The 10,631-nt window shown below is 45.1% G+C and overlaps 1 protein-coding gene across 1 annotated transcript; it reads left to right on the forward strand.

The window, feature by feature from the left end:
- Positions 1-768: 768 nt before the first annotated feature.
- Positions 769-10,125, forward strand: LOC124021418 (rho-related GTP-binding protein Rho6-like). The gene is made up of 5 exons (XM_046336610.1): positions 769-1,073; positions 1,994-2,081; positions 5,281-5,390; positions 7,522-7,656; positions 7,738-10,125. The coding sequence occupies exons 1-5, from the start codon at positions 954-956 to the stop codon at positions 7,981-7,983; spliced, it is 699 nt and encodes a 232-aa protein (XP_046192566.1). The 5' UTR covers positions 769-953; the 3' UTR covers positions 7,984-10,125.
- Positions 10,126-10,631: the final 506 nt, after the last annotated feature.

Below are 10,631 nucleotides of genomic sequence, written 5' to 3' on the forward strand. Positions count from 1 at the left end.
TAGATGCACTATTGTTAAGTGACTGTCCCACTGGATGTCATAAGGTGAATGCACCAATTTGTAAGTCGCTCTGGATAAGAGCGTCTGCTAAATGACTTAAATGTAAATGTAAATGTAATGTTACGTAGGGCACTTTCTCTGTCCATATGATTGGTTTCCTGCCAAATGTATAGAACTTGATGAGAAGACAAATAAGTGTAATTCTTCTTCATTTTTTAAATCCTGTTCAAGGTCGGGGTGAAATATAAGTAGTGGAGTTGGGTCGACACATGTCTGCGAAGCCACAAGGGTAGGCAACACTTTCCAAATTTGCTTGCCAAGGTTGTGATCGCTTGAACTTTGAGTTCAGATAAACGTTTTACTGTCAGGAAACCTTGTTTCCGAAATCCACACAACAGCATTTTTTCGTATAAATCTACTCAGAAAAAGCTACCGCTGGGCATGAAGAAGTGAGCAGGTACTTTCCATTGATTTATTCATGGTAGGGGTTCCTTCAGATGAGGGTGTGCGTGTGCGTGTGCGCGCGCGCGCGTGTGTGTGAGATAGAGAGCTAGGGTGAAATAAAGGTGTCAATCAAATCTATAAAATGGAACTGAAGCTGGTAAAGCGGTGAAGTGGCATTGTTACACATCATGCACTGGACATGGATAGACTATACGTATTTGTATACTTTAGAACCAAATTGACTGACTACCAGCCCTGATCTTGCATAGCCTATGCAGTCCGAAACGCATGCTGCGCAACAATGAGCAGAACGCTAATTTTCATTGGCTGACGCGACAATATAAAGTTCAGCAGCGTCATAACTCGGCGCATACCGCTGGCAGCAAGCTTCATCGAAGGTGTACTGTACATCATCCCGGCGGAATGCACTGATAACTGACAGAGGATTTTACACGTGTTTTTCTTTCGCATATCAATTTATTGTGTTCGTCAACCAAATCGTATTCACAATGAAGGAAAGGAGACTTACCCAGCCTCTGGTGGCGAGATGTAAACTGGTGTTGGTTGGGGATGTTCAATGCGGAAAAACGGCGATGTTGCAAGTCCTTGCCAAGGATTCCTATCCTGAGGTATGCAATGTCTACAGCTGGCACGTTTGACTGGATAATAATACCCATGTCCTAAATACATGCGGAATAGGCTACATACACATACTATAAAGAGATGACAATAGCAATAGAAATGTCATTCTAATTCTACGATAATAACGAATAGAAGTTTAATATTGCATTGTTATCTGGACTTGGAAATATTGATTGAGTAAACTGGAAAGGAAATGCAATTCCTCTGAGAACTTCAATATTGAGAGAAATTTCCAATTGTGCTTAATTTCAAATGGAGTGTTTAGCACGTAGAGCTCACTCTACAGACTTGTTGGATGCATTTGCAGTTGGTTTTGGACGTGATTCAGATTATGTTGTTCCCAATAGAAATTAACGGTGATTAAATAATGTATTGTGTCATGTTGGAGTCATGAAAGCATTATTCACGATTCATTCATGATTATTCGTAATAATGGTACCATCCACATGAATGTAGAAGTGTTCAGAACCATATTCTATTCTTATTTACAGTGAAAGTGACTCCAAAATCACACAATACATCATTTAATCCCCATTCATTTCTATTGGGAAGAACATCATCTGAAACACAACCAAAACAAACTGCAAATCCATCCAAGTTTGTAGAGTCACATGCATAACTTAGTGCTAGGAATATGGGACCAAATGCTACACTTTAGCCTACTTCAATACGCATACAAGTGAATAGGTCCAAATACAAAGGGGCAGGACGAGATGTATAAAATTATTTCCTTTCTAAACAGTACAACTGTTCAGATGCCCTATTTGGTCAGACAGGACATTAGCCACAGACTGGGATGATCATTATGTGTCAATCTAATACGGCTGATTACTGGGGTGACTGTTTCACAATGACTGACCGTACTGTAATGCGTAGCTAATGAACTCGCTCCTTTCTGCATCCACAGACCTATGTTCCAACAGTATTTGAGAACTACACAGCGTGTCTGGAGCTGGAGGAGCAACGCGTAGAGCTCAGTCTCTGGGACACGTCAGGTGAGCATTACACTCTGCACCCCCCGTGCCCACATCCAATATACCTTAGTCATTGAGGCATGGATTTGAGCACATCCAGGTTATAATAAGCCTTAATAACGTCTTCTACCAAAGGTTGTATGTAGTATGTTGTGTCTCTCTATACAAGATGCTCTACCTGTGTAGCAGGTTTATGATGCGTGAAATTAAGTTCAAGTCCAAAAGCACGCCATTTGAAATTTGTGTCAACGTTCAAGTTCTCAGACTAATTGTACTGTAAAACCTGACTTGTCATTTCTTTCCAGTTTAACATTTCCTTTCCCACCCGCCCGGAAAACAATGCAATCAGAGAGTTTGCGTAAACAACAGTAGGCTAACCAAAAGCCCATTGGCCATTGTCTCAGAGTCTTGTTTAGCATCATAGTGTATACTGTATGGTTGTTAGTAGTTTGTTATTATTTTCCTTTAAGATAGCGATCTGTACTGTTGTCCTGCTGCTTATCACAGGTAGTGATGTGGTAGGCTGCTGAGGTCTGAGAAGTTTTCTCAGACAGTGACACAACATTTGAATGCAAATGACATGACCCTGTTCTCTGTTTCGGTCTCCCTTCGATTTATGTTTAGAAGGCATAGAATGATGCAGGCCTAATTCATTTGACACTACAGGGATCCCATTCCCAGAAGACAAATATATCCCCCTCTCACCACCTACCCCCTTTACTAGAGGAATGTCTAATAACCTGTTGGCTCTACATCAAATATGACACCTATAGCGGGCACACACACACACACACACACACACACACACACACACACACACACACACACACACACACACACACACACACACACACACACACACACACACACACACACACACACACACACACACACACACACACACACACACACAGTGTTGTGGTGAACTACTGACAAGGTAGGATCCTTCTACACCTTCCCAACCAGTTCCATGTTGTTTTCTCTGATTGTACTATCACTAAAAGTTGGTGATTATACATATATCGCTATTATAATGTTTACCGATGGTCTGTGGGGGGAGAGAAAGAGAGAGAGAGAGCAGGCCTAGCTGTTGATGATAAAACCATGAACAGCCTTATAATTATTTTCTCTGAGGTTGCTCTTATTCTCATGTTATTTCTCTATTTTCCTTGGCTGAGGGTGTGTGAAGAGAGGCAAAGTGTCCCCTTAGGGTCAGGCTGCTGTCTGTGCTCTGCTGTGGAGTGGGCTGTGTTGCTGTGCCTAACGATTCCCCCCGTGCCGCTCCTCTCTGAGTTCATGGTCAAGCTCTGCGGCGGCCTGTTCTCACCGTCTCTCTCTCTCTCTCTCGCAGTGATCGGACTCAAAGTGAGATGCCCCGTTTAGTTCTCTTTCCCGTTGCCTCTCCAGCCTCCATCAACAAGCAACCAGTTTATCGTTAGGTTTTTAGACTCCTCCTTCTCCCAGTGTTGTGTGTGTGTGTGTGTGTGAGTCCACGTCCAGGTAGGGGAGGTGTGTGTGGGAGGTGTATCACGGCTTGTATCCTCTCTCGGCTCCAGGGCTCAGAGCCATCATCATGTCTGTATCCCCAGTGTTGCATCACCCTGGGCTCCTCTCTGCCAAATGCTGGCGTTGTCACCTACTGGAAAAACAAGTCATATCTACTAATCAGTTGCCTCGCTCCTTGCCTCGACACACTTGACTGTCCATACAGTCATTCCCTGTGAACGTCAGACAATTGTCTCCCTCACAGGAGAGCGTTTGTTAGGCTTTTAGTAATGGATTGGATCTGAAGACTGTGTCACGCTGACAGTAGCAGGAGGGATCCTATATCATCCAAATGCATTTCGCACTACCCATAGAGGCCTACGTAGGTCATACATCCACAGGTGAAGCTTTTCTTAATTCATTCTTACCTGGTTGAGTTCGTGTTCAATACGTTTCCGGAGCAGGGAGAGGAAACTGAATCTGTGGCTGGTGTGCGACGCGACGAGGGAGCACAACCGAGGACTGACATTCGGTGAAGCATCTGTTTTTAGCCACAGGGACCTCCCTTTGCAACAATAACATACTAACATACTTTTACACTTCGATGTGTAGGCCCGCAAGCATATACTCACGCACGCACACACACATGCACACACACATGCACAACGCTCACAACACACAGATTTTCTTCGCAATTGTCTTCAATTTATAACACGAGAAGCATTTACTTTTTAGTTTAGCGGTCGTTGCTAGCGACGTTGTGCATACATACAGCATGTGTATTGACTCATGTCAGTGTGTTGCTTCATAGATGATACACTCTTAGAACAACAATCTATGAAAGTGTCTCCCTTGACAGAGAGCTCTTTATTTCTTCTATCTGATTTCAAGTGGGATTTCTGCACAGACAAAGGGTTCAATATAAACCTTTTGGGTAACGCAGGGGTGTGATTGGGATGGAGTTATAGTGTACAGTCTGCTTGTGTGTTCATGTGATTTATTGGCGAGTTCTTCTACTGAGTGGGAAGGCGTGGGGCTTTAGTGAAATGACTTACTGTAGATCCGAGAGTGAGGGAGGAGAAATTGGAGTGTGTGCGTGCGGAGAATGGTTTGGATGCGGGGGGGTAGTAAAATAGAGGGTTGGATTCAAGCATTGTCTACCAAGGCTGTTGCCGTAGTTACCGGGGGGGGGTGTCCGGTGCTGTGTGGGGGGACTGCATCCCAGCACCCAACCATGCAATACACCAAGCACCTAACACTCCTCGTTCTTGTTCTTTAGTGGGGATGAAAATTGCCCCAGGGACCTCACGATTCAATATTATCATGATACTTAAGTCCCTGTATCCGATGCTTACTGCGATTCTCACAGGTCTATGTGTATTGCAATTGGATACCCTGATTTTTATTGAGATTCGATGTTCCAAATATATTGCACACCATATGTCTGCTGTAGAGGGACAAGAGAGCCATGAGAAAACGATCAGTCATGGAAAGTGCGGAAAACAAATTGGCTCCCTATTTAAATACTAGAGTTTTGGTGCAGGTACAACAAACTAGCAGAAAAATAATTTTGTCAAAACGATACGATATTTAGTCAAAAATAATATTCCAATAGGTAACTGTATACTGTTCTGGTACAAACCATTCTTATTGCAACTAATGGAGCCTTATTAGTTTGGTACTGCCCTTTTGAAAGCCCTGTGACTAACCCTAGCCGATCTGTTTGACCCTACAGGCTCTCCATACTACGATAACGTCAGACCCCTGTGCTACAGCGACTCAGACGCTGTGCTCCTCTGTTTCGACATCAGCCGCCCAGACTCATTTGACGGTGCACTGAAAAAGGTGAGTATCTTGTCATTATGATCGTCATCATCATCATTGCTGCTGTCAATTCCTTCTTCCAAATCAAATCAAATCAAATCAAATTTTATTTGTCACATACACATGGTTAGCAGATGTTAATGCGAGTGTAGCGAAATGCTTGTGCTTCTAGTTCCGACAATGCAGTGATAACCAACAAGTAATCTAACTAACAATTCCAAAACTACTGTCTTATACACAGTGTAAGGGGATAAGGAACATGTACATAAGGATATATGAATGAGTGATGGTACAGAGCAGCATACAGTAGATGGTATCGAGTACAGTATATACATATGAGATGAGTGTGTAGACAAAGTAAACAAAGTGGCATAGTTAAAGTGGCTAGTGATACATGTGTTACATAAGGATGCAGTCGATGTTGTAGAGTACAGTATATACATATGCATATGAGATGAATAATGTAGGGTAAGTAACATTATATAAGGTAGCATTGTTTAAAGTGGCTAGTGATATATTTACATCATTTCCATCAATTCCCATTATTAAAATGGCTGTAGTTGGGTCAGTGTCAATGACAGTGTGTTGGCAGCAGCCACTCAATGTTAGTGGTGGCTATTTAACAGTCTGATGGCCTTGAGATAGAAGCTGTTTTTCAGTCTCTCGGTCCCAGCTTTGATGCACCTGTACTGACCTCGCCTTCTGGATGATAGCGGGGTGAACAGGCAGTGGTTCGGGTGGTTGATGTCCTTGATGATCTTTATGGCCTTCCTGTAACAACGGGTGGTGTAGGTGTCCTGGAGGGCAGGTAGTTTGCCCCCGGTGATGCGTTGTGCAGTCCTCACTACCCTCTGGAGAGCCTTACGGTTGAGGGCGGAGCAGTTGCCGTACCAGGCGGTGATACAGCCCGCCAGGATGCTCTCGATTGTGCATCTGTAGAAGTTTGTGAGTGCTTTTGGTGACAAGCCGAATTTCTTCAGCCTCCTGAGGTTGAATAGGCGCTGCTGCGCCTTCTTCACGACGCTGTCAGTGTGAGTGGACCAATTCAGTTTGTCTGTGATGTGTATGCCGAGGAACTTAAAACTAGCTACCCTCTCCACTACTGTTCCATCGATGTGGATAGGGGTGTTCCCTCTGCTGTTTCCTGAAGTCCACAATCATCTCCTTAGTTTTGTTGACGTTGAGTGTGAGGTTATTTTCCTGACACCACACTCCAAGGGCCCTCACCTCCTCCCTGTAGGCCGTCTCGTCGTTGTTGGTAATCAAGCCTACCACTGTTGTGTCGTCCGCAAACTTGATGATTGAGTTGGAGGCGTGCGTGGCCACGCAGTCGTGGGTGAACAGGGAGTACAGGAGAGGGCTCAGAACGCACCCTTGTGGGGCCCCCGTGTTGAGGATCAGCGGGGAGGAGATGTTGTTGCCTACCCTCACCACCTAGGGGCGGCCCGTCAGGAAGTCCAGTACCCAGTTGCACAGGGCGGGGTCGAGACCCAGGGTCTCGAGCTTGATGACGAGCTTGGAGGGTACTATGGTGTTGAATGGCGAGCTGTAGTCGATGAACAGCATTCTCACATAGGTATTCCTCTTGTCCAGGTGGGTTAGGGCAGTGTGCAGTGTGGTTGAGATTGCATCGTCTGTGGACCTATTTGGGCGGTAAGCAAATTGGAGTGGGTCTAGGTTGTCAGGTAGGGTGGAGGTGATATGGTCCTTGACTAGTCTCTCAAAGCACTTCATGATGACGGAAGTGAGTGCTACGGGGCGGTAGTCGTTTAGCTCAGTTACCTTAGCTTTCTTGGGAACAGGAACAATGGTGGCCCTCTTGAAGCATGTGGGAACAGCAGACTGGTATAGGGATTGATTGAATATGTCCGTAAACACACCGGCCAGCTGGTCTGCGCATGCTCGGAGGGCGCGGCTGGGGATGCCGTCTGGGCCTGCAGCCTTGCGAGGGTTAACACGTTTAAATGTCTTACTCACCTCGGCTGCAGTGAAGGAGAGACTGCATGTTTCCGTTGCAGGCCGTGTCAGTGGCCTCCTCCTTGTCATCGACACAATCATCGTGATCATTCTCTCTGTGTACCATGTACATTACAGCTGTGGTTATGATACATTACAACAACCTTATAACAGTCATATGTCCTTTTCATTGCAGTGGAAGACAGAGATCCTGGATTTCTGCCCCAGCACACGCATCCTCCTGATAGGCTGTAAAACAGACCTGCGCACGGACGTGTGCACGCTTATGGAGCTGTCCAATCAGAAGCAGACACCCATCTCACATGAGCAAGTGAGTCTTTCTCCCTCTCTCTCTCTCTCTCTCTCTCTCTCTCTCCCCATCTCACTCTTGTTCTTCCCCATCGTGTTGCAGGGGTCCTCCATGGCCAAGCAACTAGGTGCGGAGGCCTACCTGGAGTGTTCAGCCTTCACCTCAGAGAAGAGCATCCACAGTGTGTTCCGTACTGCAGCCCTGGCCTGCATCAACAAGCTGCAGCCCTCCACCAAGCCCAGCCCCGCCCGACGCCTCTCCAAGAGACTCCTCTTTCTGCCCGGCAAGTCTGACCTCCTCTCCTCCACCTTCGGCAAGGACAAGGCCAAGGGCTGCTCCATCATGTGAGGGAAGGGAGTAGAACCCAGACAGTGGTGACCAGAGAGGCACTCCATTGACCGGTCCAGCGGATAAAGGGGGGTGTGGGGTGGGGAAGGGAAAGTAAGGGGGAAGGAAGGAGTTTCTGTTTAATCCCTCTGGCCTCCCCAAACGTCCTCCCCACCCCCACTGACGGCCCTCTTTAAAAAAAGAATGCTACCCCTCCATGGTTTACTCTGTGTAGTCTATACTGGTCTTCTTCATGACCCCCCCCCCATCCCCCAAAAACACATTAACAACAGACCCACGCACACACACAGACACACACCTCACCAGCATACTGTAGGTTAGTGCAGACTTCATTTCATAATGCCACTGAGAGCGAAATGATATAAGAAAACATCAATTGTAAACACAGCATCTCACCTCTTTGTAATGTTGATGTGTGTCCCATCCATCATCCTTGCCCTAAATTAAACTTGAAAATGTTAACGTTAAAATGGGGATCTTTGCTAAAAAATTTCAAAAGGTTGAGGTGGCCACCTCTACATTCCTGGCAATGAGAGGGAACGGTACCCAGTGTGACGCAACTGGGGTGGTTTGAGAGAGTGGGCCTTAAATGAAATTATTTCCATGGCGACCTCTACAGTATTTTATTTTTTAGGACATTGAATCTGTCAGCAATGAAACAGGGTCTGGAGGAGGGATATGGCAAGCACACCACTCTTAAAAGAGGTCGTGGGGAGGATAGACTGAGCGAGTCTGAAGGAGTGCTATGTGACTAAACATTCACACGGGCCATTAACAGTAAGACTCGGGACATGCTGTGCTGAGAGCAGAATGAAAAAGAACTGAGGATGAGAGAGAGACTTGTTTTTCTTCCTCCTTTAGTCAGCCACTCTCTTCTTCATCTCAAGGTGTTTAACTTCAGACGTTGATGGAGTGGGGTGATATTTATACGGCCACTTTTATTGTCCAATAGTCTTTTGATAGTCCCCCCCTGGTTCCTCTAAGCCTCATTTGGATCATTCTTAAATCCTCTGACCTTGCGTTTTTACGTAACACATAAAAGGTCAATCGTTCTTCACTATGAGCTTTTAACCGTAGCATTGAAGGAGTCAGGAGCTCACTCACTACGCCTCGAGAAGCTTACCGGTGGCAGGGATAAGCTGATCATGTCATTGTCAACACTGGGTTGAAAGAGAAGTCTCCTTGCTCCGCGATTGGTCACCTGAGATGAGACTCTCTGGAGTCGTCATTCTTGTAGTGTGGCTAGTCATGATAGTACAGGATCAAAGCCTTTACAAAGCTGGGTGTCTCATTCGTACTGTGTGAAGAAGAGCTTAAGAAATGTAGATGGAGTAAAGGGTCCTGGGTGGGGTAAGGGGTGGGGGTGTGATGGGTTTGGGTTGTGCCGAAACAGAACTAACAGGCTGGTCCTGTCTGAAGAAAGTTATTTTTTCCATTTTTGTTCTGCTTTGTATTCAAATATTTTAAGTGTAAGTTGATTTCATTTTTTGGGGTTTTCTTCTCATTTGAAATCTGCTTTCTGCCCAGTCCTTTTTTAAAAACTGTTTATTGTTCTCTGCTGTTTTTGTTGCTGTTGTTGTACTTACTGACGTCATCTTGTATTAGGAGCTGTCTACGGCTCAGCTAACGGAGGACTTCATGATTTATTTGGACATACAGAACACTGGAATTTAACATGTTGCTTAGCAACAGTGCGAGCAGGGGCAGGCGTGAGCAGGGCTGCGGTGACTGGGATGCAGTTCCTGTCTCTGGGAGAAAAGAAAGATGTTTGTCAACTGGGCTCCTCACCATTACTTTGTAGCACCAGACAGAGACCACTACTAAGGTGACGACTGGACATTTCAGTAAGTAGAACACTGCTGAAAAATATCTGAAAAAACTCATTTGAAGCCTCCAGCTTTTCCAAACTGAGTTCCAACCAAAACACTATTTTTTTTTAGCAGTGAGTGACGAAGCATGTTGAAACGAAACAAAGCGTTTGGGATATGTAAAATGGCTTGACCTTTGTTTATTAATGAGATACTGTATCGCTCAATGTTGACAAAAGATAAAGATGACATTTTTTAATTTGAACGGACACTGAGATTTTGGTCCGCCCTTTTTCTGTCGGGATCTGAATAAAGTTTGCTTTTGTTCATCATACACTCAGATGTTTCCGAGTTTTTGTGGGGTTAAGGTTTGGTGGGCCGTATAGGGGGGGGGAAGCAACATCTATAAGTTGTTTTGAATGTTTATGCGGCATTATAACATGTGACGGTGGTGCCATATGTAACATGTTATCAGCATGACACTTAAACAGCTACACCCTCAAAGGCACCGTCACACTCCCTGTGATGAGGAAGACTCTCGGGCACTAGCAGCCCTGTTGGGCTCATCAAGCTCTCATCTTAATTCTGTTGAGGAGTCTTTGGCTAAAATCACATCCTTGACGTTAATGATGGGAGAAACAAGTTGCCCTAAGTAAGATTGCAGCTTCATAGCATTTGTTAAGTAGAAAAGTATGTCGATGCATTGTCTTTCAGCTTTACTTTGAGCTATGATGTAGGGTAAATCAAATGCAATCAACCCTTGTGTGTCTTAACCATAACATTAAAGGGGTGTTGGGTCAACTAAGCTTACTTCAAGGTTCTTACACCGAAGGAATGTAG

Source organism: Oncorhynchus gorbuscha, linkage group LG03 (genome assembly GCF_021184085.1).
Source record: "Oncorhynchus gorbuscha isolate QuinsamMale2020 ecotype Even-year linkage group LG03, OgorEven_v1.0, whole genome shotgun sequence".
In the NCBI taxonomy this organism is placed as follows: domain Eukaryota; kingdom Metazoa; phylum Chordata; class Actinopteri; order Salmoniformes; family Salmonidae; genus Oncorhynchus; species Oncorhynchus gorbuscha.

Excerpts from the sequence above, each read along its gene's own strand:
- LOC124021418 (XM_046336610.1), top strand. The coding sequence starts at position 954 with ATGAAGGAAAGGAGACTTACCCAGCCTCTGGTGGCGAGATGTAAACTG. Across the intron at positions 2,082-5,280 it reads CAGTCTCTGGGACACGTCAG|GCTCTCCATACTACGATAAC; the intron begins GTGAGCATTACA and ends TTGACCCTACAG. Across the intron at positions 5,391-7,521 it reads TTGACGGTGCACTGAAAAAG|TGGAAGACAGAGATCCTGGA; the intron begins GTGAGTATCTTG and ends TTTTCATTGCAG.